The 24,664-nt window shown below is 40.0% G+C and overlaps 1 protein-coding gene across 1 annotated transcript; it reads right to left on the bottom strand.

The window, feature by feature from the left end:
• Positions 1–686: 686 nt before the first annotated feature.
• On the bottom strand, positions 687–8,372 carry LOC104216894 (cellulose synthase A catalytic subunit 2 [UDP-forming]-like). The gene is made up of 13 exons (XM_009767033.2): positions 7,778–8,372; positions 6,880–7,284; positions 6,704–6,800; positions 6,445–6,622; positions 4,670–4,936; positions 4,196–4,541; positions 3,948–4,085; positions 3,743–3,868; positions 3,450–3,662; positions 3,029–3,302; positions 2,617–2,813; positions 2,176–2,526; positions 687–1,672 (listed from the first exon to the last, which is right to left on the bottom strand). Exons 1-13 carry the CDS (start codon positions 7,856–7,858, stop codon positions 1,091–1,093), a joined length of 3,255 nt encoding a protein of 1,084 aa, XP_009765335.1. The 5' UTR covers positions 7,859–8,372; the 3' UTR covers positions 687–1,090.
• Positions 8,373–24,664: the final 16,292 nt, after the last annotated feature.

Here is a 24,664-nt window from a genome sequence, read left to right as displayed (position 1 = left end):
GCCAAACGGGCTATTAGCCTCAATGAAATTAAAATAACAGTAAGCAATCAGAATTTGTGGAATCAAATTAATTTTATATTATTTTAATTGTTATCTAAATTTTTTGTATTAGTATTAGCATCAACGAAATCTTTATTGGGATATTGTGTTTTAAAAGTTTAATAATGGTATTGCATGAAAAAGAATAGTTTAATGGAAAATTAGTAGCCTAAAGGAAGTTTACGAGGTTCAAATCTAATACTTTGCTCCTAACAGTATCTCTATTACTAACCAAGGCAGGTGATTCTGCACCTTTGGCATAAAGAATGAAAAGGGTATCTTTAATACCCTTAATAGATTTCTTCTACAATGTTGGATATGAAATGATAAAATTAGAAATGCATTCCAGAAAAGGTTCTGCAAGCTAAAGAATGTTTTGACAAGAAGCTATTTTTTAGAGATTCAGCTACACCACAACTGATACATTCAAGAATCACCGTACTTCACATTGAACTGCAAGGGCCTCTACTATGATCTTTATAGTTCTACAAAGTTTACACTAAACCATAGTCATTAGCAAACGGATCGTTACCCAATAATAATAAAAAAATATACCAGTTCATAGCATCGAATATGATATATAGCAAGAGAAAATGTTACAGCTAAAAAGAATATAGGCATCCAAAATGATGACAAAAATACAATAGTTATAGAACAAAACACCAGAATCCAATTTCACTTTCTTTAGAATGGTAACAGTGGAACAAAGTCCTTAATTACTGATGAAAAAACATTTCCGTGTGATATCCCTTATTGAGAAGGGGATATGACAACTAATCTTATCTTCTGTTGGGATTACAAATATTGGAACTCCACCCCTTCCCCCTTCCAACTCCCAAGCAACAAATCCCAAAATGTATCAAAAAAGAATCAAGAAACACTTTGCAAAACAAATATCAATGTCTGCTACCTGCCTGTCAATCTATACAAAACCACTAGAGCTCTTCCTCATATTCATTGATGATCAAAACAATAGTGTTAGGGGATTGAACTTCTTCCCCCCACTTGAACTTTTCCTTCTCATATACACTTCGTGTCCTATTTCTTGATCTTACTCGCAGTCCAACCCACATACTTCTAACACGAGTCCATCTCTTGACACGAACGGATTGATTCGGACCCACAACAACGAAAGGATAGAAGCCAGAAGGATAGACCACACAACAATGATAGTTGGAACATTGCTTTGTTTCCCCATCAAACCTTTGAGGAAGGGGTACAAATGAACAATGACCCATAAGGCAAAGAAAAGCTTGCCGAATAAAGGACCCCACGAATCATATCCGTTGTTGATTGCATCTGAAACTCCAACTACAACTCCTATGATGTTAATAATTAACAAGGTCATCGGAACGATCAACAAGGATGTCCACTTGAAGAGGTAAAGCTCAGAAAACTCCCCGTCATCTGCTGCTTTTGATGTGACAGTGAAATTTGTGTTGACACCAGCCAAAACTTTAAGAAGACCTTGGATAAGAGCAAAAAAGTGGGACGAGACACCACCAATAACCCAGAATTGCTCATTTCTCCACATGTCGTCTATGCCAACATCTCCCCACCTTATCTCCAGAATAGTAGTCGCAGCAATTGATATAAAAAGTGCCATGAACACAATGCTAGCGTAGTTGGTAAGCTGCAGACAACAAAGAATAGTCAGCAAAAATACATTAGATGAGTTTATGACGTTTATTTTGGTTCTATCCTGTCATTAAAATTTTACAGGAACTGAAGATAGTGAAATTTCAAGTAGGTGGCCACAATACACAGACGTCAGAAATTGGAATCATGGTTTAAATGACAGACTGAACAGCATGCGAATATGGGGGGTGGGAAGGAAAATGTTTTTTTGTTTTCTTAATAAGATTAACAGAACAACAGCCAACGGTTGTCATTTCAGCTGTTTCTTGAAGAACTCTCCCAGTTTGAGATTAAGTAATTTGTGTATGTCACACATCAAATGGAATATAGCACTTCACGTTAGATACTATGTTGATAGAAATCAATTAAGGGAGTTCAAACATTCGATATGCATTGATATTTTCAGAACAGAGGTTTATGTGACACAGAACTTAAGATAAACAGTTGATGCAACATGACCAATATAATAACAAGGAAACAATGAAGGGGAAGCCTTACCTCTGGAACGATGAATTTCCCAGTAAGCAAACAGAATGCTGGCAATGTACAATATGCAATCAGAGGGATGGAAGTCAATGGATAGACAACTGAATTTACGTACGAAAACCGCTCCAATGGTTTCAGACCACACCCATATCCATACCAAATGGGACAATGTCTACTAAAGAAAATCTCAACAGATCCCAAGGCCCACCGCAGAACCTGATGCAGACGATCTGAAAGATTGATAGGAGCTGACCCCTTAAATGCAGGTCTTTTCGGCATGCAGTACACAGACCTCCAACCATGGCAGTGCATCTTGAACCCAGTTAAGATATCCTCAGTAACAGATCCATAAATCCATCCAACCTGGTAAACATGGTATAACAAGTGAGCCCACTAAATGCAGAACGCTTCTCGAGCTTAAAACAAATTTAAGAAACTAAGCAGTTCTTTTACCTCTTTACCCCACTCTGTTTTGTCTTCATAACCACAACTAATAACATGGATGGCTTCTTTCAGGAGAGATGCTGAGGTTGCTCCTAGAGGAACACCGCCATCTTCTAAAAGTGTTGAAGCAACAAATACTGGTGATTGTCCAAATTTCTTTTCGAGTTTTATTTGGGGCATGAGTAATGCTTTTTCATTATCTATTCCTGTATCAAATGAGTTGGTTAGCATAGATTTATATCTCAAAAAGCTCTAGCATAAGAAAGGGAAGAACATGCTGTGGAAGATAAAAGAGGAAATTATTCTGTAAAGAATATATATATGTATATGCAAGTAGAAAATAAATCCAAATTCAACTATCTATTTAAGACTTTAGGCTAGATATTGGTCAGCGGTTGATCTCAAAGTTCCTTTTTCTTACCTTCAATTCCTTCCTCAATATTCTCAAGAGCATGAATCTGAGTCGAAGCATCCTTGCCTTTAATCTTCTTTTTATCCTTGCTCGTTTTCCCTTTCTTATGCTTCTTTCGAGATTTACAACAAAAGCAACACCAGTTTGGCCAACAATTGCACGTTTTTCCTGGAGGCTTTGCCTTCTTTGGAGCATCATATCCATAGAGTGCTTGCCTCCTGAAGACGCATCCAGTTCCCACATAAATTGGACCCTGGATCCCATCAAGTCCTTTCATGTTTATCTGTTCCCAAAAAGCATAAAATTATCTTCAGTAATGTAGCTGAGGGTGCATATCATAGCCATATGCACAAGCAAAAAGAGATAACAAGATATGGATCTGTGCAAAATTACATAAGTAATAAATAGCCAAAGAAGGCATTTTACGCACATCAAAGAAGACCACATTGCGGTTTGAGTATCTATCATGTCGATCAATGCCATCAAATCTTTGAGGAAATTGTACATAGCATATTTTCTTTCCTGAAGTGGGGTCCATCATAAAGCACATAGCTTCTCGCAGTGCCTTACTGTTATTTATATAGTGATCACAATCCACGTTGAGTAAATAAGGAGCATTTGAGATGACCGCCGACACCCGCATCTACAATCACATTTTATAAAGCGGGTCAATAGCCACTAGATTAAGTCAAACGCTGTACTTTTAGATGGAAGATGACTTACCAAAGCATTCATGGCACCGGCCTTTTTGTGGTGATCAAACCCTGGCCTCTTCTCACGAGAAACATAAACAAGGCGAGGCAGAACCTTCCCTTCAATATCACGGACACCATCATGACCCAGGAAGACCTTTGTACAGAAATGAAACAGGTTAATTCACAATTTTAACATCGTAAATTTGGAGTATGAAAGAGAGCAAAATCAAAACCTGGATCATCCCGGGGTGATCCCTGACATTATTCCCCGGCCAAGGGGTTCCATCTTGCATGGTCCAACCATCCTCAGGAACCTTTTGTGCCATGGAAACCAATCCATTTATTCGAACCTTAAATTCTTCATAGTCTCTCTGCGCCAAAAATGTACCAAGTTTATGTCTTCAGCAATAGTTATTAACAATCATATCAACACACCTGGGAAATCGGGGATGCAGAATGAAAATTTGAATAAACTGCACACCTTCATGGCACGGCGTTCCCTCACAAATGATGGATTTACTTTGTTCTTCAAATAATCAACCTTCTGAGCAAAATACCACTCGGGGGCTCGAGGCTCTATGCTGAATTTCTTGCAGAACGGGACCCATTTCCTTGCAAACTCGGATGTCTCAGATAGTGCCTCAAAAGTAAGCATGGCGGCACCATCATCAGAGACATAGCATGCAACCTTGTCCACCGGATAATCCACAGCAAGAATGGAGAGAACAGTATTTGCAGTAATAAGTGGAGGCTCTTTCAATGGATCCACAGTACTAACAAAAACGTCGATATGGGCTAACTCAGAAGGCTTCCCTTCTTTCTCATACCTGAGAAAAATATATGGAAGAGAATAGCTTAGGACACAATGGAGTGGTAAGAGTAATAGATATTGATGTGTACATAGACATAAGATGTAGACTAAATTATACGTTGAATGTCATAAGAAAATGTATACCTTAGTGATAGCCTATCTAGGTACGTCTCTCGCTTAATAGGTAACCATTTGGGGAACTGATCAAATATCCAGGATACGGCAAACCATATTTCACATATAATAGACACCAGCCACAATCCATAAGCATCATGGACGGGATGCATTATTCTATAGTGGAAAAAGAGCCCAAGAATTGCAAGTCGAAGTAAAATCATCAATCTGTATGGGCTTAGCTTGCTAGACGAAATAGGCATCTTTCTTGAAAGTGGTTGTCTACCTTCGTCCATCCTGCAAGATGGTTAAGGGAACAGAGATAAATCTCAAGATTTCGAAAAACATTCTATTAAAGCACTAAACAACATTTAGAATAAATAAGGTCCTCACTGGAACAACCGAACATGTAGTACACACAAAACAATAAAGAGAAAACAAAGAGGTTGAGAGAGAGAGAGAGAGAGGGGGGGGGGGGGAGATGTGCTTTGTGCCTACTTCAGAGGACTCCAATGGATAGTGAATCTATATTTCTCTAAGATATTATACCCGACAGCACAGATACTGAATAGCTTTGGCCACCACGGCTTAGGCAAATGGAAAGAAAACACATAGCATTTATCCTGATCTCTCATGACTTTTATCCCACTTCATGGACCATTAGGCCATACTCTTGGGTGCCTTATTAGTGGTATACATTAGATTCCAGATTTTACTAATTTTTACAGCATCATATGAACCATTGTTTTTTTTTAGAAGGATAGCATCATATGAACCATACATAATGATTTGAACTCCCTTACTAGTCTCTGTTAAATAAAAGAGAGTATCAAACTAGCAGAATTTGTTTCTAATAATATTTTACTGCTACCTCCCCCCCCCCACCAAAAACAAAAAACAAAAGAACAACCAATCAGGGCAAGCGGGCAGCCCAAGTAGTAGAATGATAGAATCTATATTTGCATATTTTGCTTTCCATTTCTTTTCCTTTTTTTCCTCCTTGCTAATCTAACTAAAAAATAAAATTGAAATAAAACTCTGCAAAAGAAATGGTTTGTGCCCAAAAATAACACCCGAGATCCTGACTAATCCTACAACATTCCTCCATTTTTTGTTTTCCATTTTTTACTGGCTAAGTACGACTTGCATCCGCTTTATAGCTTTTGATTAAAGCCCCTTAATTACTAAATGTGCCTGCTTAATTCTTTGTCCAAAAAATCCCATGGTCCTCCCACAAGGATGGGACATAGCAGAACTGATCCCATTGACAAGTTCCTCTTGTCATTAAGCATCTTTGGAGAAAAAAAAGTCAAAGCTGCTTAGACAGCGTGGAGATTCGATTTGATGAATAAGCAAGTACATATTAGTTCTCAAACCAATCCAACTCAAAAGAGAAAAGCAACAATTAAGTAGGGAGCTCAGTTATTTTTTAAATTTTATCCCCACTCAAAACAGCTGCTATTTTCATTTATGTACTCAGTGAAATTATGATAATATTAGCTAATTTTGGAACACTCCAAAACTTGGATAGAGACTAAGAAGCCGTCTGAAATGCTCCAAATTCCATGACTTAAGAAACAGGCTGTCTCCACATGTAGGACCTCAAAGATTTTGGCCTCATACTGAAGTAACAACAACAACACCTAATTTTCTTTAGCACATAATCACTCAAACTGCTATAAGATGTCTGCACTTGCTAGAAATCTTAAGTCAAATTACCATTGCCAAGAATACAACAAGCAAATCATATCATCATCAATGCTCACTTAAGAGATTGAGAAAAGAAAAGGAAAGAAAACACTTACTTGGGCAGATCAGGATCCAGCTCATCTCCGTCACCGTAACCACCACCTCCTTCATGCTTAACCATCTGTAATTTATCATTTTGTTTTTTCTTCCAATCCTCCATTCTCTCCTTCCATGCAACACTACCATACCCGTAAACCGCCAGATCTTTCTTAGGATCCATAGGTCGAGGAGGCACTGCAAAGAGCGGTCATAGTAAGCCTCTAGTTCACAAATTGATCGAAGAATTATTATAATAAAAGATTCTGATAAACTTACAAGACATGGAAGAATCCGAAACTGGATGAACTTTCTTTCCACGACTCATAAACGGTGGGATGATAAGAGCATGCTTGTCAGCTGAAATTGTATCATCCTACAAAACAATATCCTAATTGTTTAGCTAAAATCTAACAAAGTATGAACACCAAGATGACAAATGTTGAGTTCATTACCTCTTGACCATAAGTAAGAAGAGGGATCTCAGTGCCAAGGGCAGCAGGATCCATCTCCGAAGGGGTAGCAGTCCCGGAAGCATTAGGATGGCCCCGACCAATGCTAAGACGAGCTGAAAGGGCAGCCTCAGCAGTTTGTTGAGGGTCAAACTCATTGTCCAAATCATCAAATTCATCTTCTTCATCATCCCCTTCAACTCGGGGACTTCCTTTGATACGCTTGTACCGTGTTTTGCATTGAGGGCAAGCTTGATTCCCCTCTCTCCTTTCATACTCATAGCAGGGTCTGCAAACAGGGAATGCACATTCATTGCAAGCAACAAATGGCTCCTCATCTACTGTAATCTCAATCTCATCTCCACAAATCTGGCAAATCTGCCCACTTAATTCTTTTACAGAAGTTACCTGCAATCAAGCCACCGTAATAAAGATTTAACTCATCAGATCACGAAGTTCTATGCTTAGAATCTATATCCATACTTAACAAATTAATACTAATAATCTATTAGCCAGCAAAAAAAAACCTAGGACACAAAAAAAAATTTGCCCAAATTATGCAATAAAGAAGGCTTTAGCTAGCAGGAAATTAATGTAGCTTTATTGAAATGAGCTGAAAGATCCAATTTTGGAAAGTTAATTGCCTGATACTAGGGAAACTTGGAACTTTAATTCTCTAAAGATCACATTTTTTGCACAAGAAAAAGGGAAATGAGCAAATAGGCAACTTCAAAAAGGACAAATGCAGTCAAGAACATTGCCACCGACACAAAAATGAACCTCAAAAAGCCATTTTTAGAGCACCAAATCCTCAAATCTCTTCAAACAACTCAAGATAAAGCTACAAATGAGCTAAAAATAGAACAAAATTTAAGAAAGTTGGGATCTTGAAAGCACTTACTCTTCCAACTTCATCAGCATTGATGAGAACAAACTCATTCCTATTATGTGAACCAGCTATAAGCCTCCCTTTAGTATCCATTTCAACTCCCAAATCTCAACTTCAAAACACCTTTTACACACAAAACATTACCCAAATAATACACTAAGAAATCACTCAACAAGACCTCATTACATTACACATTCAAGAAAAAGCAAAAGCCTTTTATTTCTCCTCTTTCTTCTACTGTTCTTGAACACCCATTAATTAAAGAATGACTGAAAATGATGTACAAACACACAGATACATACACATTATATTATTAGTACTATAAAGAATTGGGTGTACAAAAATATAGGGACTATTTATTATAGGAAAAAAATGTATGTGGGATAAAAAAAAATAGTCTTTAGGGTAGTGGGTTTAGATTCTTTTCTTGAATGAGAGAAAAAAAACCCAAGTTAATATGGAAAATGGATTTTCCTCTCGCTCTCTCTAGATATCACTTCAATGTTGAGCTGTAAGTGGGGTGGATCAGAGAATCAATCACACGGGCAGTTGAATAACAAGGGATCAGACAAAGACAGTAAGAGAGAGAGAGAGAGAAAGTTAGTGTGTGTGTGTGTTGAAAGTTCAACGCGTAATGTATAAGGGACACAGATCAGTTTGATGGATCTTTGATGATCAAAGAGTAAGGGGTGTGGGACTGTGGTAATACAAGTGGGCCCCAAGTCGGTGGTGGTAATGAAGGGGGACCCACAAGGGGTAACGGTGGTGGTTTTTATGTGTAATCTTACTCAAAACTGGTTCTTTTAGCTTAAATGAGCCTCTAGTTTGACAGTAATTTTGTAAACAAGTTAAGAAAATGTAATAATGATGGAGATGATTGTGATGTCTCAACTTTTTACTGTTTTAAGGTTATTTCACGGGGATTTGAGACAAATGAGAGAGAAGGGTAGTATGACAAGGGTGATTTATACACACACATGTTCGACTGTAAGTACAAATTTTGAATTTGGTTTAATATATGCTTTGCCTTCCTAACTTATACGCAATTTTTTTTTGACATACCTTCGTTTCAAGGACAACCTTTTTTACACATCAATTTTTAACGTGTTTAAAATACACTATTTTTGTTCAGCTAGCATATACGGTTTTAATCAAAAAAAATAAGTGCGTAAGGAGGGTAAAGTTTTGTCCAAAAACCTATAGTATCCAAAAACAAACCTTTAATATATCTTGAGCATGTCTAGAAAAAATGACCAATTTGCTGATTCTAAAAAATTTTGAACTTTCGAAAATGTTATCAACATCACCAAGGAATAGTTGAACCGCTTCATTCTTAATTAGAAGTTTAACATTTGAGTTATCACAATGAAAAACTTGATAAAGAACGCTTTATTCCATAGTAGGCCTAATGTAAATCCGAATTAATCAGACAATAGCTAATTTTCGAATATGGATCATTAAATCAAAAAGAAAAGAGCGAGAGAGAATAAATAAGAAATATGATTCAAATCTCAATAAAAAAATAAAATACAATAAGTATTAAGTAATTTCCTTTCATCTATTTAAGTTTTAACACATATAATAATGTAAGTAATAAATACTCGATAAAATAATTGAGGTGGTGATTTTATGTCATTGTCATGAAAAAATTAGAGAATAAGACTATCAAGTAGACCCCTAAAGCCCATTAGAGAAACATTCCAAAGAATCGATATGAGAATCAATGGGGGGAAATAAATATAGTAGGATATTGGAAGACCAGAGCATGTGTACAGAAATGCATCCACATGCCATTGTGGTTTCTCAGACAACTGGTTCTCTTTAATGGACATATTATTAATAACAATACAGCAAAGTGGACCCTTTGGATGCTTCTTCAACAGGTTTGGCTGGAGGCGGATTCAGTGTTGGATTCATTTGAACCTAATATTTTTTATGTAAAAAAAAAAAATTATCGGTATAAACTATAACAAATAGCTGTTAAACCCATCACTTTAAATATACATTGAATTAAATACTAAGAAGTTTAAACTCATCTAACTTATATTTTTAATCCGCCTCTGAACTTGGCATGGTAAAAAAAAAACATTCAACGCCAACCCAGATCTCTTGCCCACACTCCATTAGATGTTCCATCTGACGAATCTGAAGAGTGAACAGAAAGTGGTATTTAATTTGATTTTGTTTAGTTTCTGTAAGTCTTGTTTTGAGAAAAAGTAGCTGTTGGATTAGCTTTTAAGAAGATTTTTTTGACAAATTTAGTTCTTGAAAATGTTAGGTTTAATTTGTTTTTGGTGTTTAAGGACGTTTTACTTTGATCTTGGAGAAATTAATCTTGATCTTCCTTTTTAATTAATACGTAACGGATTTGCTTTCTGGAAAATCAATAATTAAGTAAGAATATTAGGATAGTCGCTTTTTGGAATTAAATAGACTTTTGAAAAAAAAAATTGTTTTAGTGAGAACCAAAAAAAATTGAGTCATATTTTGACAGCTCACTTATATTATTGGTATCGGATCTAGCCCCGCATGCCTTTAAAATGCGTTAGTAAAATCTAAAGCTTGCTCATTAAATACATTTAGAGGCTATAGCTTGTTTGGCTAAGTTTCTCCTAACTTCAAAAGTGTTTTTGTCTCAAAAAAAAATATTTTTTTCTAAATTTTAGGTATTTGGCGAAGCTTTTGGGGGGGGGGGAGGGGGAGGATGCGTTTGGGAAGAAGCAGATGCACTTTTTAAGAATCAGAAAAAATAGTTTCTCTCCATAAGCAGAAGAAATTTTAACTTTCTTCTTGCCAAAAATCAACCTTAACAAAATATTGTATATACCAAAGTAATATTACTTATTCTAAACCTAATACTTAGGATATTAATGTATAAATAATTCTTCTTATTGTAGTGACTTATGGGGGAATGATTTTATATTTGTTGAATGATTTTTTGATATATTTTAATCATCTTGAAAGAATTAAAGTATTTTTTAATTTGTTTTCATATTTTATTGAATAAAATTATTTAAAAAACTTAATTATTGTTGTAATAAATTTTTGAGATTATTTATTTACTTATTAATATTAACTGTTAATTAAATCTCTCCATGTATTTATTCATAATTTGATACTTAAAAGTACTATTTGAAAAATTTGGCTAAACACAAATTATTATTCAAAAATATTTTCCAAATTAATTAGCCAAACATAAACTGCTTATCTCGAAAGTACTTTTTAAAAAAGCATTTCTCAAAATAAGTTTATTTTTCAACTTGATCAAACAGGCTATAAATATCGATGAAGTATGTTCCACCATCGCCCAAGACCTCAAGCAAATTCGTGTTAATGTTAAATCTAATGCTCCAACACAATAATAATATTGTGTGCTTTAGATTTAGCTTTGAACTTTAAAACACGTCAAGGTTCCAAGATGTACGTCGCATTGTACCGACTTGGAATTCGCTTAATTAAATAAAAATAGAATATTCTTGTTAATTTAGTTATCACTTATCTATAGGGGGCAGGGGTTAGGGGTGGGTCGGGAGGCAAGGGAGGTAAAAGAAGCAGGGGTGTCTATAGGTTAAGAATCGGGTCATGGAATGTAGGTACATTGACAGGTAAGTCTATAGAGTTGGCGAAGATTCTCCAGAAGAGAAGGGTCAATATAGGTGCGTCTAGGAGACTAGGTGGGTAGGGTCGAGGGCGAAGGATGCGGACGAGTATAAACTTTGGTACTCAGGAGTCCAGAGAGGTAAGAATGGAGTGGGTATCTTGGTAGATAGGGAACTTAGAGAGTCTGTGGTTGAGGTTAGACGAGTGAATGATAGATTGATGGTTATTAAGTTGGTGGTTGGAGAGTACACCCTGAACGTCGTTAGCACCTATGTGCCGCATGCGGGCCTAGATTAGGATGTTAAACGACGCTTCTGGGAGGGGTTAGATGAGATTGTACGCCAAGTTCTGCCTGCTGAGAAGCTATTCATAGGAGGGGATTTCAATGGTCATATTAGGGCGTCCGCAGGTGGCTATGGCGAGGTGTATGGAGGCTTTGGTTTTGGGGAGAGGAAAGAAGGAGGTACCTCGCTGTTGGACTTCGCTAAGGCTTTTGGGTTGGTGATTGCGAACTCTAGCTTTCCGAAGAGGAAAGAACATTTGGTTACTTTTTAAAATGCGGTAGCGAAGACTCAGATTGACTATCTCTTCCTCAGGAGGTGTGGCAGCGGGTTGTGCAAGGACTGCAAGGTGATTCCGAGTGAGACACTCACGACGCAGCATAGACTCTTGGTGCTAGATGTTGGTATTAGGATAAAGAGGAGAAAAAAGGTCTGCTCGGGGAAAACCAAGAATCAGGTGAGGAGCCTTGACTAAGGATAAAGCCCAAGAGTTGGAGTGCCGGTTGTCGGCTATGGGAGCTTGGAGGAGCAGTGGAGACGCGAACACTATGTGGTCAGCGACAGTAGACTGTATAAGGGAGTCTGCGAGAGAGGTGTTAGGGGTCTCGACAGGTGTCTCTAGAGGACACAAAGGAGACTGGTGGTGGAATGAAGTAGTCCAAGGTAAAGTGGAAGCGAAGAAGGCAGCATACCTGAAGTTAGTGGGGAGCATAGGTGAGGAGAAGAGGCGAGCGTGCATGGAGAGATATAAGGTAGCTAGGAAGGAAGCTAAACTATTGGTCACGGAGACTAAGCCTGCGGCTTATAGTCATATGTACGAGGAACTGGGGGAAAAGGCGGGGAGAAGAAGTTATTTAGGCTGGCTAAGTTGAGAGAGAGGAAGGCTCGAGATTTGGACCAAGTGAGATGCATTAAGGACGAAGATGGTAGAGTACTGGTGGAAGATGCCCAGATTAAGAGAAGATGGCAGACTTACTTTCATAAACTTCTGAATGAAAAAGAGGATTGTGATATTATGCTAGGCGAATTGAAGCATTTCGAGAGTCATCGTGACTTCGGGCGCTACAGGCATATCGAGGTCGAGGAGGTCGTGGGAGCTATGCGTAAGATGAGTAGGGGCAGAGTGACCGGGCCAGACGAGATTTCTGTGGAATTTTGGAAGTGTGTAGGGAGAGCAGGTGTGGAGTGGTCGACTGGGTTGTTTAATGTTATTTTTAAGGCGAAGAGGATGTCGGATGAGTGGAGGTGGAGTACGGTGGTTCCATTGTATAAGAACAAATGTGATATCCAAAGTTGTAACAACTATAGGGGTATCAAATTACTGAGTCATACCATGAAAGTATGAGAGATGGTGGTTGAAGCGAGGTAGAGGATGACAGTGTTTGTATCCGACAACAAGTTCGGGTTCATGTCGGGTCGTTCCACCACAGAAGCTATACACCTTGTTAGGAGGTTGGTGGAACTATACAGAGAGAGAAAGAAGGATCTGCACATGGTGTTTATTGACCTAGAGAAAGTGTATGACAAGGTTCCTACAGAAGTTCTCTAGAGATGCTTGAAGGCAAAAAGTGTGTTGGTTCCTTATATTATGGCAACTAAGGACATGTTTGGTGGGGATAAGACTCGGGTTAGGATAGTAGGAGGCGACTCTGAGCATTTTCCGATTGAAATGGGGTTACACCAAGGCTCTGCGCTTAGTCCGTTCTTATTCGCCTTGGTGATGGATGCGATAACAAACCATATTCAAGGGGAGGTGTTATGGTGCATGCTATTCTCCGATGACATAGTTCTGATTGATGAGTCACGATCCGATGTTAACGAGAGATTAGAAGTTTGGGGATAGACTCTTGAGTTTAAGGGTTTCAAGCTAAGCAGAACGAAGACGGAATACCTCGAGTGTAAGTTCAACGTTGAGCCAGGGGAAGTGGACATGTGAGGCTTGAGTCACAGGTTATTCCAAGTGGAGACAACTTCAAGTACCTTGGTTCGATTATCCATAGGGGATGTGAGATCGACGAGGATGTCACACACCATATTAGGGTAGGATGGATGAAGTGGAGGTTAGCATCTGGAGTCTTATGTGACAAGAGAGTGCCAACGATACTTAAAGGTAAGTTCTATAAAGCGGTGGTTAGACCGGCCATGATGTATAGGGCTGAGTGTTGGCCTGTTAAGAACTCACATATCCAAAAGGTGAAAGTAGCAGAAATGAGGATGTTGAGGTGGATGTGCGGCACACTAGGATGGATAAGATTAGGAATGATGATAGTCGGGAGAAGGTATACGTGGCTCCCATTGATGACAAGATGCGGGAAGCGAGACTCAGATGGTCCGGGCATATATAGAGGAGAAGCCCAGATGCTCCAGTAAGGAGGTGTGAGCGGCTGGTTGTGGAAGGCACGAGAAGAGGTAGAGGGCGGCCTAAGAAGTATTGGGGAGAGGTGATCAGGCAGGACATGGCGAGGCTTCAGATTTCCGAAGACATGACACTTGATAGGAAGTTGTGGAGGTCGAGTATTACGGTTGTAGGCTAGGAGTTAGTTGAGTCTTGTGTTACTTTGTACCTTTGTGAGCCTAGTCCAGTAGGGTTTTGTCTAAGATAGCTAGGGGCAATGTCGTGTCTTACTATTTTCTATTTTCGACGGAGGATCCATTTACTAGCTATCGTTTTTGCTTTGCACTTTTCTGCATTTTATGTTCCTATGTTTCCTATGATCTCCGTGGTGAATCTACTATTCTCTCCTTTTGTCTTTTTATTATCTTGAGCCGAGAGTCTTTCGGAAATAGCCTCTCTACCCCTTTGGGGTAGGGGTAAGGTCTGCGTACAATTACCCTCCCAGACCCCACTTATGAGATTTTACTGGGTTGTTGTTGTTGTTATCTATTTCTCCAGAAAATCATTAAGGGGTTTTTTGAAAAATGCCATTGCATCTAAATAATAGTATAAAATGGAATGTAAATGGGCGAGTCGTAAGGTGTTTCTGGCAAATTTTTCTTAAATAAAAGTCAGTTCATACCTAACTTTATTGCGAAAAAATACAGCAAAAAGGAAGAATGTTAAAAAAGAATTGTATTTAAGGTTAATGCCTATATTTTAGAGAGATTTTAGGGTTTGTTATTTGATGGTTAAGTCACTTTTTTCATATAAATAAAAGAGTTCTATTCCATTGTAATTTATCCCAAATCGATAAGAATCTTCTCTCTACTTTTCTCTATAATACTTTTTTCTTCTTTTATTGTTTTATAACATACAAAGTCATGATATTAATCAAAATTTTCATCTGAAGAACAGAAAAAAGCAAACTAGAAAAGAGAAACAGGCCGAATTTCCTTCCTGTTCCCCAATGGAAAATCAATTCTTCACATGTCACTTTCAAACAATTCATCCTTTTCCCAACCAAACACGAAACAGCTCACTATTAATAGGTCTCTCTTGACATATTAAATCAGGAAACACAGATCCTTCTGATTGACAAATAAAATAATCCTCAGATTTTGGTATTATTGGAAACATATTAAAAATTTTAGAAAAACATTAAGATCTATGTTCATGGTTCGCTTAATTTCCATAAATAAAATACTGCCATCTCTTCTTGTTTAAAAAAAATAAAAGAAAAAATTCAAAAGAAAAGTATTTTGAAATAAAAGGCTAGATCAATATGACTGAAAAATATAAACACCATTCAAAAGTAACATGCAAATCGAAATGTCAAAGCCCTAGTGACCATATACCTTGAATGTGACACTGAAAAAAATACTTTAAAAAAAGAGACATGTTCTAACCACTATATTCATACAAAAAATATCAGTTTGTGGTGCGTTTGCACGCAATGCTACTTAAAATCAACTTGATATGCAAGTGAATAAATTGTTAACGACTAATAAAGAAGCATTTCATTAATTAATTCATATGTTTGAAATATCTTGAGTTAGCATAGACTTTCTCAATTAACGAAGTTAATTATTGTGGAGACCATATTGGCCAAGAGATTGTAAAGAGTTGCTTAATTAATGCGGAGATCACCGGGCATATAAAAAAAGGTAAGCGTTTACCCTAAAAACGGATAACAATTAAATTTATACATGGTTTTAAGAACACATGATTTTACTTGGCACAAACTGAGAAAACACGTAAATTGATATTAACTGTAAATAAAAATAAAAGCAAACCAAAGGAAATGTATAGCTTTGGCCCTCGAGCTAGGTCGCCCTCGAACCAAACAAATATTCCACTGGAAAATATGAACAAAGTAACAGAGTATTGAGAGCTTAAGAGAAAGGTAGTATATTGCTTTGTATTGCGTAAATGTGATCCCCTTTACAAATTATCAGCTCTCCTTTATATAGTAGGGGAGTCTTACCCTTGATAAAATTCTAAATACAGTAAGAAATCTCATGATTAGCTAATTAATCGGCCTCTTCTTGATACATTCCGAGGTTTCTGTCGTGATCCTCGTCCGATTGCGGATATTTCGGCTTTCTGTTATTTGGCTAGGTAGGCTTCCCTCGATCTTGCTCGATCTCTTTCCTGCCTGGTTTCGATCTTGGCCGACCTCGATCTTGATCGATATTTCGGTCACGAGCTCGACAATCTACCTTTACACCATGGTCCGATATAATATGGGGTCGAACCTTGGCCTGCCACATTCCAGGGCAAGCCCGATTTTGACCGTATACAGATAGTCCCCTCGTTTCTCGGAGAGGAGACGACGAGAAGCGATATGAACTTTTCCAATCCCATCTCAATGGGTCATGACATAAGCGACGAACCCGACCATGATGTCAGCGACAAGTGGATACTAAAACGTCCCGTTGGTTCGGGTATCGAGGCATTAAATGCCTGTCAATTATTGTCGGCGCTACCGGTTCTGAACCCTCGCCAGCTACCTATAAAAACCCTAGCCTTTCCTCATTCAAACTTTTACACTCAAAGTCCTCCCTACCTTTGCTTTTTCTTCAACAAGTCTCTCCGATTTACAATCTTCACACCCAAATTCCTTGAACCTCAATCAAACTGTGTATCCTCCCAATCCTCTTTTCTCTTGTTCATCAATGGCTAAAACTTCCAAAACCGTGCCGCAAAAGAAGGCCTCTTCTTCATCACAGCCCGCTGGCGATGAGGCTCCGGCGGAACCCCACCCTAAGGAATTTGTTCCGCTAGGGTGCCCAACCAATGCTGAATTTAAGCTCGAAAAGACTCCCGCGGTGTCGAGCTGTGAACCGGTCTCGAGGTATATATGCACCATTACTAAAGACATCCTCAAAAGGGTAAAAGAGGAGTGTAACTGAGTGAAAAAGGATGTAATAGATCCTACTCCTGAGGAATCGATCACCACTCACGTGGAGGGGTATCTAAGTGTTTACACTTACCCCTTCACGATGGATCCCCTAGACCCCATCATCGTCGCTTTTTGCAAGAGGTACGATGTCACCCCCGGCCAAATACACCCTTCATTCTGGAGAATAGTGCAAAACAAGAGATGTCCCTTCACCCTCGATCACCTCATGCGCCTTTATAGTCCCCCGTTCTATCGAGGGGGACTGAATAAGCTTGTTCGCCGGGCCAATAAAGCCCCATTCTCCAGCATAGACGAGTCTCAAAATCGAGGTTGGATAGGTCGATTGGTCCGAATAAATACTTCGGACTTGATCTCTACCAAAGATATGCCATTCCCTGAGAAGTGGAACATGAAACGTAAGTATACTTCACCTTGAATGTTTAATTTGTTGTTTTACTTCCTATTTCCTTTGCTCATATATGTTTTGGTGTTGCAGCTGTGACCCAGATGCGAGAACCAATTTCGGAATTAAAAGAATGGGTTGAAAGCATAGTGTCACAGAGACCTTACTTCGAACTTGCCTGGATGGAGTTGTCGAAGGGCCAATGGAAAGCCCGTAATCATGGTAGGTTTCTTCCCTAGAATGGCTATTGCTTATGCTTCTTCTAGAAATTACTCATCTTTTATCTTTGGTAGGTCTCGGGAGGGACATTACAATGAGACTACCATCTGGTGATGAATAATTCCTCCCCCAACCACCTGCTCCGAAGCAGGCCCAAGTGAAGAAGAGGAAAGAGGCTTCGAGTCCCCCGGGCCTAGAGACGAAAAAGCCGGCGAGGAGATCTCTCAGGCCTAGAAGAGTATCGTTACTATGTCTTCGAACTCAATCCGCCAGTTGAGGGATGAGTCCGAAGAAGAGTAGGAAGAAGACAATTCCCAGCTAGTGGCCCATGCTCAGACTGGTGCTTTGACACAAAAGCCCCTGAACCGAAGGAAGTTGACGAGGGAGCTTCGGTTGAAGTTCCGAAGCCAGAAAAAGTCGAGGACGCTTTGTCCCAAACTAAAATGATCGAGGAAGAAATTGGAGGCGAGGCTTCTTGAATAGCCGAGGATGTCCCGATGGACGATCTCGGAGTGATATCTTCGAGTCCCCTTAATTTTCGGACGCCACGATCCGCGAGGCTGCTAACTTAGTAGGTCGCTCTTGCGAGGGTCTTCAGGGGGCAGTCGACATCCACGACTTCCTGGATGGGGTGGAGTTTGAAGCTCTGGGAGATATCACCGGGATTGGTGACTTATCGATGCCAAAGAAAACATTGTCACCGGATGTCACTGGGTCTTCATCGAGCCCGAAACTAGTGGACTGGTTCCCGGCCACTAATGCTAACCCTGATCGTAGGCGTACCATATTGCTTACTGTCTTGGAGGATACTCGCATCTTCTATCCCCCGTGGAGATCGCTAGCTACCTAAGATGTTTGGTGACCAAAGATGACCAAGCCGTGATGGATACAGTGGGGGCCGCTTGTCTGTTCAACGAGGTCCAACACGCTCTAAATCGGGTAACTTCGAGGGCCATTCCATTATCTTTTTTAAACTTTGAATTTTAGATAATTCTAACATTTTCTCCATTACTTGAAGGATTCGGTGTTGCATCACGAGGCCTTCCTTCGAATCTAGGAGGAGCGCAAGGCTGAGGTTTGGGACCTCACTGAGAAAAGCGATACCTACAAGCTTCTTAGTAAGAAGCTTCAGGTAGGTTTGGTAACGACTCAAGATGAAAATGTTGAGATGGCCGAGCAGATATTCTGAGTGCTTCATAATAGTGAAGATGAGTTGGAGATAACAACTAACGATCCTATTCTGCAGGTTCGACAGAGGCTTAAACAGATCAAGGACCTTTAGAAACAAATAGATGACATACAAGCCGAAGCTGAAAAGTTCAAGGTGTATGGACATCTTCGCTTCAAAAAAGGAGGCCGTCCAAGCAGAGCTGGAGTTGGCCGAATCTCAGCTTCGGTCTGCAAGGAAGAAAACCTTGGCGCAGGCCACAAAAATCGAGGAGCTTCAGTCCCAACTGGATTCGGTCGTATCTGATAAGGCGAACTTGGCTAACGAACTCAAAGTGGCCAAATCTGAGGTGGCCATGGCCAACACTAAAGCTGAGCTAAAGTGGCCCAATTTAAGGTTGACGTCGAGGACATCCAGGCGAAGGCCAGGAGTATTGTGGATCATGCAAAATGGTAAGCTCGAAGGGAAGCCTTCGGGGAGGTTTAGGCTCAAGGTTTTGATGTTGTAGCCGAACTCGAGACTGCCAAAGTAGATGAGACCAGAGCCTAGAAGCTAGCCTTTCCTGAGGAAGACTCTGAGAGCCTAAGCAGATCTGAAGATGGGGAAGATTCCGAGAATAGAGATGCTAACCATCCAGGCGAAGGCCAGGAGTATGGTGGATCATGCAAAATGGCAAGCTCGAAGGAAAGCCCTTGAGGAGGTTCGGGCTCAAGATTTTGATGTTGTGGCCAAACTTGATACTACCAAAGCAGAGGAGACCAGAGCCTGGAAGTTGGCCTTTCCTGAGTAAGACTTCGAGAGCCTAAGCGGATCCGAAGATGGGAAAGATCCCGAGAATGGAGATGTCGCCTCTGACGAAGATCAGTCTACTCAGGCCTTTGTATTTTTGCTTTCTTTTGTATCTTTTTCGAGGCCATTTTAGTCGTTGTAAATGTTGTATTTGGCCGATCTGGCCTTTGTAAAAAGATTGTTTATATATATATATATATATATATATATACTTTCTACCTTTTTCGGCTCTCAAACTTTTCCTTTATTTTATTGCTTGTATTCACAAAGGTCAGAGTGTCTTAGCACAAAACAACTTAAGTTGTATAAGTTTGAACAAATCCTGCCTTCACATTGATTAGTTTTGAGGTGCTTTAGATTTTGTGTAATCGGGAACTTTCTCCCGAAATAAGTGATTTCAAAATATAGTTTTACCGATGATTACCCTTTAGAACCGGTTATGTAAATTTCGAAGGCTTATTTTTGTTACGGTTTTCGGACGTCTTCAAGCCATGCTAATATGGCTGTGGCCTTTTAATTTCGAGTGTAGCCGAGTGGGATTGCTTCCCCCAGTTATTAAGGCTTGCCTAATATAACAATCTCCGAGTAGGTATGGCCACGGCCTTTAAAATTCGGGGGTTTCCTGATAGGTCTTTCATCCCCGATATTTAATAGCTCGATCTATTTCGAAGTTGGTTTCCGAACGACAGTCCCTGAGTGAGGGACTGACCATCCGAACTTTGATTATAATCGGCCCTTGGGCTCGTTTCCATAATAGATCGAAAGTACGAAATTGTAGAGTAGAATTTTTTTATTTTTTCTAAGACATAAGATAATTGCAAGGAAGAATAATTCTCTTTATTCTTAAGAAAAATGATAACACATGCGTACATATTTTGTGCCAGGGCTCGAGCAATCTATGTGGGCACGGTTCGTTTGACCATTTGTCCCTTACAAATCTCACCTATCGAGACCCCGCTATTATGAAGTAATTTCCTCGCAACAAAGTTGACATCCAAGGGCAATGCCCCCTAGTATTCGAGTTTGATTGTAGAGGGACCTCAGATACTGTTAGTGATATCTTTGACACCGATTTGTGATCGGCCTTCGATTCTAAGTTAGCATGATCTACTGTTGCCTCGTTAAAAACCTTACCGAGAAACCCAATTGGGACAAAAATGGTTCAAGGTAAAAATAGTGCAACACGTGCTTTCAAACCTAAAGGCTTCATGCCTCTCATTGTCGATAACTTGCAGGTGTTAGTCAAAAATAGAAAAAATTGAAATGGGGTCATACCTCAGTAGTAATATTATTTGATATGAGTTACGTTCCAATTGTTCGGTAGTTGTTCTCCGTCCATCGTTCCGAGCTTATAAGACCCCTTCCCTGTGATCTCGAGAATCTGGTACGTCCCCTTCCCAGTTCAGACCCAATTTTCTTTCGTTTGGATTTCGGGTGTTTAGTGTGACCTTCCTCAGCACTAAGTCCCCGACATTAAAATATCGAAGGTTGGTCTTTCGGTTGTAATACCTTCAATCCGTTGCTTTTGGGTGGCCAATCGAACAAGGGCAGCTTCGCGCCGTTCATCCAATAGTTCTAGGCTCGTATTCATGGCTTCGTCATTTGATTCCTTTGTTGCATATTGGAATTTGATACTTGGCTCCCCGACTTTGTTCGGTATTAAAGCCTCGGCGTCCTAAACTAATGAGAACAGGGTGGCCCCGGTACTGGACTTTGAAGTTGTACGATATGTCCAAAGAACTTCGGGCATGATCTGTCTCCATTTCCCTTTGACGTCGGTCAACCTTTTCTTGAGGTTTAGGATTATGGTTTTGTTGGTCGATTCGGCTTGTCCATTTTCACTAGGATGATAAGGTGTTGATAAGATTCATCTGATCTTATGGTCTTCGGGAAATTATGTCACTTTACTGCCGATAAACTATTTTCCATTGTCGCATGCAATTTCGGATGGTATCCTGAATCAACATATGAAGTGGTCCCAAATGAAGTCGATGACTTCCTTCTCCCTAATCTTCTGGTACACCTGTGCTTCAACCCACTTAGAGAAATAGTCAGTCATAAACAAAACAAATTGAGCCTTACCTGGTGCCGTTGGAAGAGGGCCGACGATGTCCATCCCCTATTTCATGAACGACCACGGTGATAAAATCGAATGCAGCAGCTCCCCGAGTTGATGAATCATTGGAGTATATCTTTGGCACTTATCACAATTTTGCATGAATTCCTTTGCGTATTTTTCCATATCGACCCAGTAATAGCCGGCTCTGGTTACCTTTCGAACCAATGATTCGATGCTATAGTGGTTCCCGCACATGCCTTCGTGGACTTCCCTCTAAACGTACTCGGTATCACTCGGTCCTAGACATATTGCTAACTGACCGTCGACTGTTCTTCTGAGTAAGGTTTTGTCCTCGGACAAGTTAAATCAGGCTACCTTAGTATGCAGGGCCCTCGATTCCTTTAGATCTGAGGGAAGCTTTCCGGTCTACAAATACTCCATGTATTTATTTCTCCAATCCCAAGTCAAGCTTGTTGAGTTTATTTTGGCGTGACCTTCTTCCACTACCGAACTCATAAGTTGTACGACCGCCCCCGAGTTGAGCTCGTTATCTTCGACCAACCCTAAGTTTACAAGGGCATCGACTTCGCTGTTTTGATCTCGGGGCACGTGCTACAAAGTCCATTCTTTGAAACAATACAATGTTACTTGTAGCTTGTCCAAGTACCTTTGCATATGTTCTTTCCAGACCTCGAATGTTCTATTTACTTGGTTTACCACAAGGAGGGAGTCACATTTAGCCTCAATCACCTCTGCCACCAAGACTTTGCCTAGTTCGAGACCTACAATCATGGCCTCATATTCGGCTTCTTTGTTAGTCAATTTTACAGTTCTAATAGATTGTCTAATTATATTGCCCGTGGGCGGCTTCAGTACGATGCCAAGTCGGACCCTTTTATGTTCTAAGCACCGTCCGTAATGATGGTCCAGATTCTCGAAGATGTTCCCAGTTTACCAACAACTCCCTTTCGACTTAGGGTATCAGGGTCGGTGTAAAGTCTACCAAAATTTGAGATTTAACGGCCGTTTGGGGTTGATATTCAATATCGTACCCGCTGATTTCTACGGTCCATTTTGCCAGTCATCCCGAGAGTTCGGGTTTATGCATTATATTTCGTAAAGGGTAGGTTGTTACAACACATATAGGGTGGCACTAAAAATATGGTTCCAATTTTCTAGAGGCACTTAGCAAGGCGAGTGCCAATTTTTTGAGGTGGGGGTATCTGTTTCGGCCTCACCTAAGGTCCTAGTGACATAAGAAATTGGGAATGTACCTTGTTCCTCTCGGACTAGGACTCCACTTACCGTTATTTTTGATACCGCTGGGTACAGGTACAGTCGTTCGTCTGCCCTCGGCGTGTGAAGCAATGGTGGGCTTGACAAGTATCGCTTAAGTTCCTCTAAAGCTCGTTGACATTCTGGGGTCCATGTGAAGTTGTTCTTCTTTTTCAGCAACGAGAAAAATCGATGACTTTTATCGGACGACCTCGAGATGAATCACCCGAGGGCTGCAATACGCCCGATTAGCCTTTGTACAACCTTCACATTATCCACTATCGTGATATCCTCAATAGCTTTGATCTTATCGGGCTTGATCTTGATCCCCCAATTGGATACCATGAATTTGAGAAATTTTCCAAACCCGACCCCGAATGTATATTTTTCTGGATTCACCTTCATGTCGTACTTCTTCAATGTACCGAAGGTTTCCTACAAATGCTTTAAATAGTCCTCTGGTCGCAAGGACTTAAGTAGCATATCGTCAATATAAACTTCCATGGTTTTTCCTATTTGTTCTTCGAACATTTGGTTTACTAGTCGTTGGTACTTGGTACTGGAATTTTTTTAATCCGAATGATATTACGTTATAGCAGTATGTGCCATATTTAGTGATGAAATAGGGTTTTTCTAGGTCGTCTGGGTTCATTCGTACTTGGTTGTACCTAGAATAGGCATCGAGAAAACTTAGAGTCTCGTGGCCGGCCGTGGCGTCGATCATGCGATCGATGTTGGGCAAAGGGAAAGAATCTGTGAGGCATGCTTTATTTAGGTCTTTATAATCTACACACATTCTAAGTTTGTTTCCTTTCTTAGGAACCACGACTACGTTTTCTAACCATTCCGGGTATTTGACCTCCCGGATGGATCCTATTTTAACGAGCTTAGTTACCTCGTCCTTGATGAAGGCATGTTTGATCTCGGACTGGGTTCTCCTTTTTTGTTTTATCGGGTAGAACTTCGGGTCCAAGATCAGTTTGTGAGTAGTGATCTCTGGTGGGATCCCTGTCATATCAAGATGGGACCAAGCAAAACAATCCATATTATCTATAAGAAATTGAACCCCCTTTTCTTCCTGAGCTCGGGAGTTAACCCAATGCCTAGGTATACCTTCCGATCGGGCACATGCTCGATCAGCACAACCTGCTCCAATTCATTGACCATTGACTTGGTAGCGTCGGAATCATCGGGGGCGATAAAAGATCGAGGAACCCCGAAGTCATCATCTTCGTCTATCCCTTGCTTGTCTGACTGGGGCGAAGCTAGCATCGATGATTGCTATTTGGCTTTCGAACTCGAATCCTCTGTCGATGAGAGTGTTGATATCAGAATTACTTCATCGACGACAAATATCTCCTTCGTGGTGAGATGTTCCCTATAAACCATCTTTATTCCCTCCAGTGTTGAGAATTTCAATACTTGGTGAAAGGTTGAAGGTACGACCTTCATGTTGTGGATCCATGGTCTCCCGAATAGGGCGTTGTATCTCATATTGCCCTCGATTACATAGAACTTGATTTCCTGGATGGTACCATCAACATTTAGCGGCAACGTTATTTTTCCCATAGTAGTTTTGCAAGCCATGTTGAATCCATTTAGTACTCGGGCCGCAGGTACAATCTGGTCTTGAAGGACGAGTTGTTCTACGACCTTCGAACGAATGATGTTGGCCGAGCTACCTAGATCAATTAGCAAACATTTAACTCTAATTTTATTCATAAGTACAAAAATTACCAATGCATCATTATGAGGTTGAATGATTCCTTTTGCGTCCTCATCATTGAAAGATAGGATCCCTTCTGGTAAGTAATCTCGAGTTTGTT

This window comes from Nicotiana sylvestris, chromosome 10 (assembly GCF_000393655.2).
Source record: "Nicotiana sylvestris chromosome 10, ASM39365v2, whole genome shotgun sequence".
Taxonomy (NCBI): Eukaryota; Viridiplantae; Streptophyta; class Magnoliopsida; order Solanales; family Solanaceae; genus Nicotiana; species Nicotiana sylvestris.
This window is presented reverse-complemented; position numbering and strand designations above follow the sequence as displayed.

Excerpts from the sequence above, each read along its gene's own strand:
- LOC104216894 (XM_009767033.2), bottom strand. The coding sequence starts at position 7,858 with ATGGATACTAAAGGGAGGCTTATAGCTGGTTCACATAATAGGAATGAG. Across the intron at positions 2,814-3,028 it reads TATTGAGGAAGGAATTGAAG|GAATAGATAATGAAAAAGCA; the intron begins GTAAGAAAAAGG and ends CATTTGATACAG. Across the intron at positions 1,673-2,175 it reads GGAAATTCATCGTTCCAGAG|CTTACCAACTACGCTAGCAT; the intron begins GTAAGGCTTCCC and ends TGTTGTCTGCAG.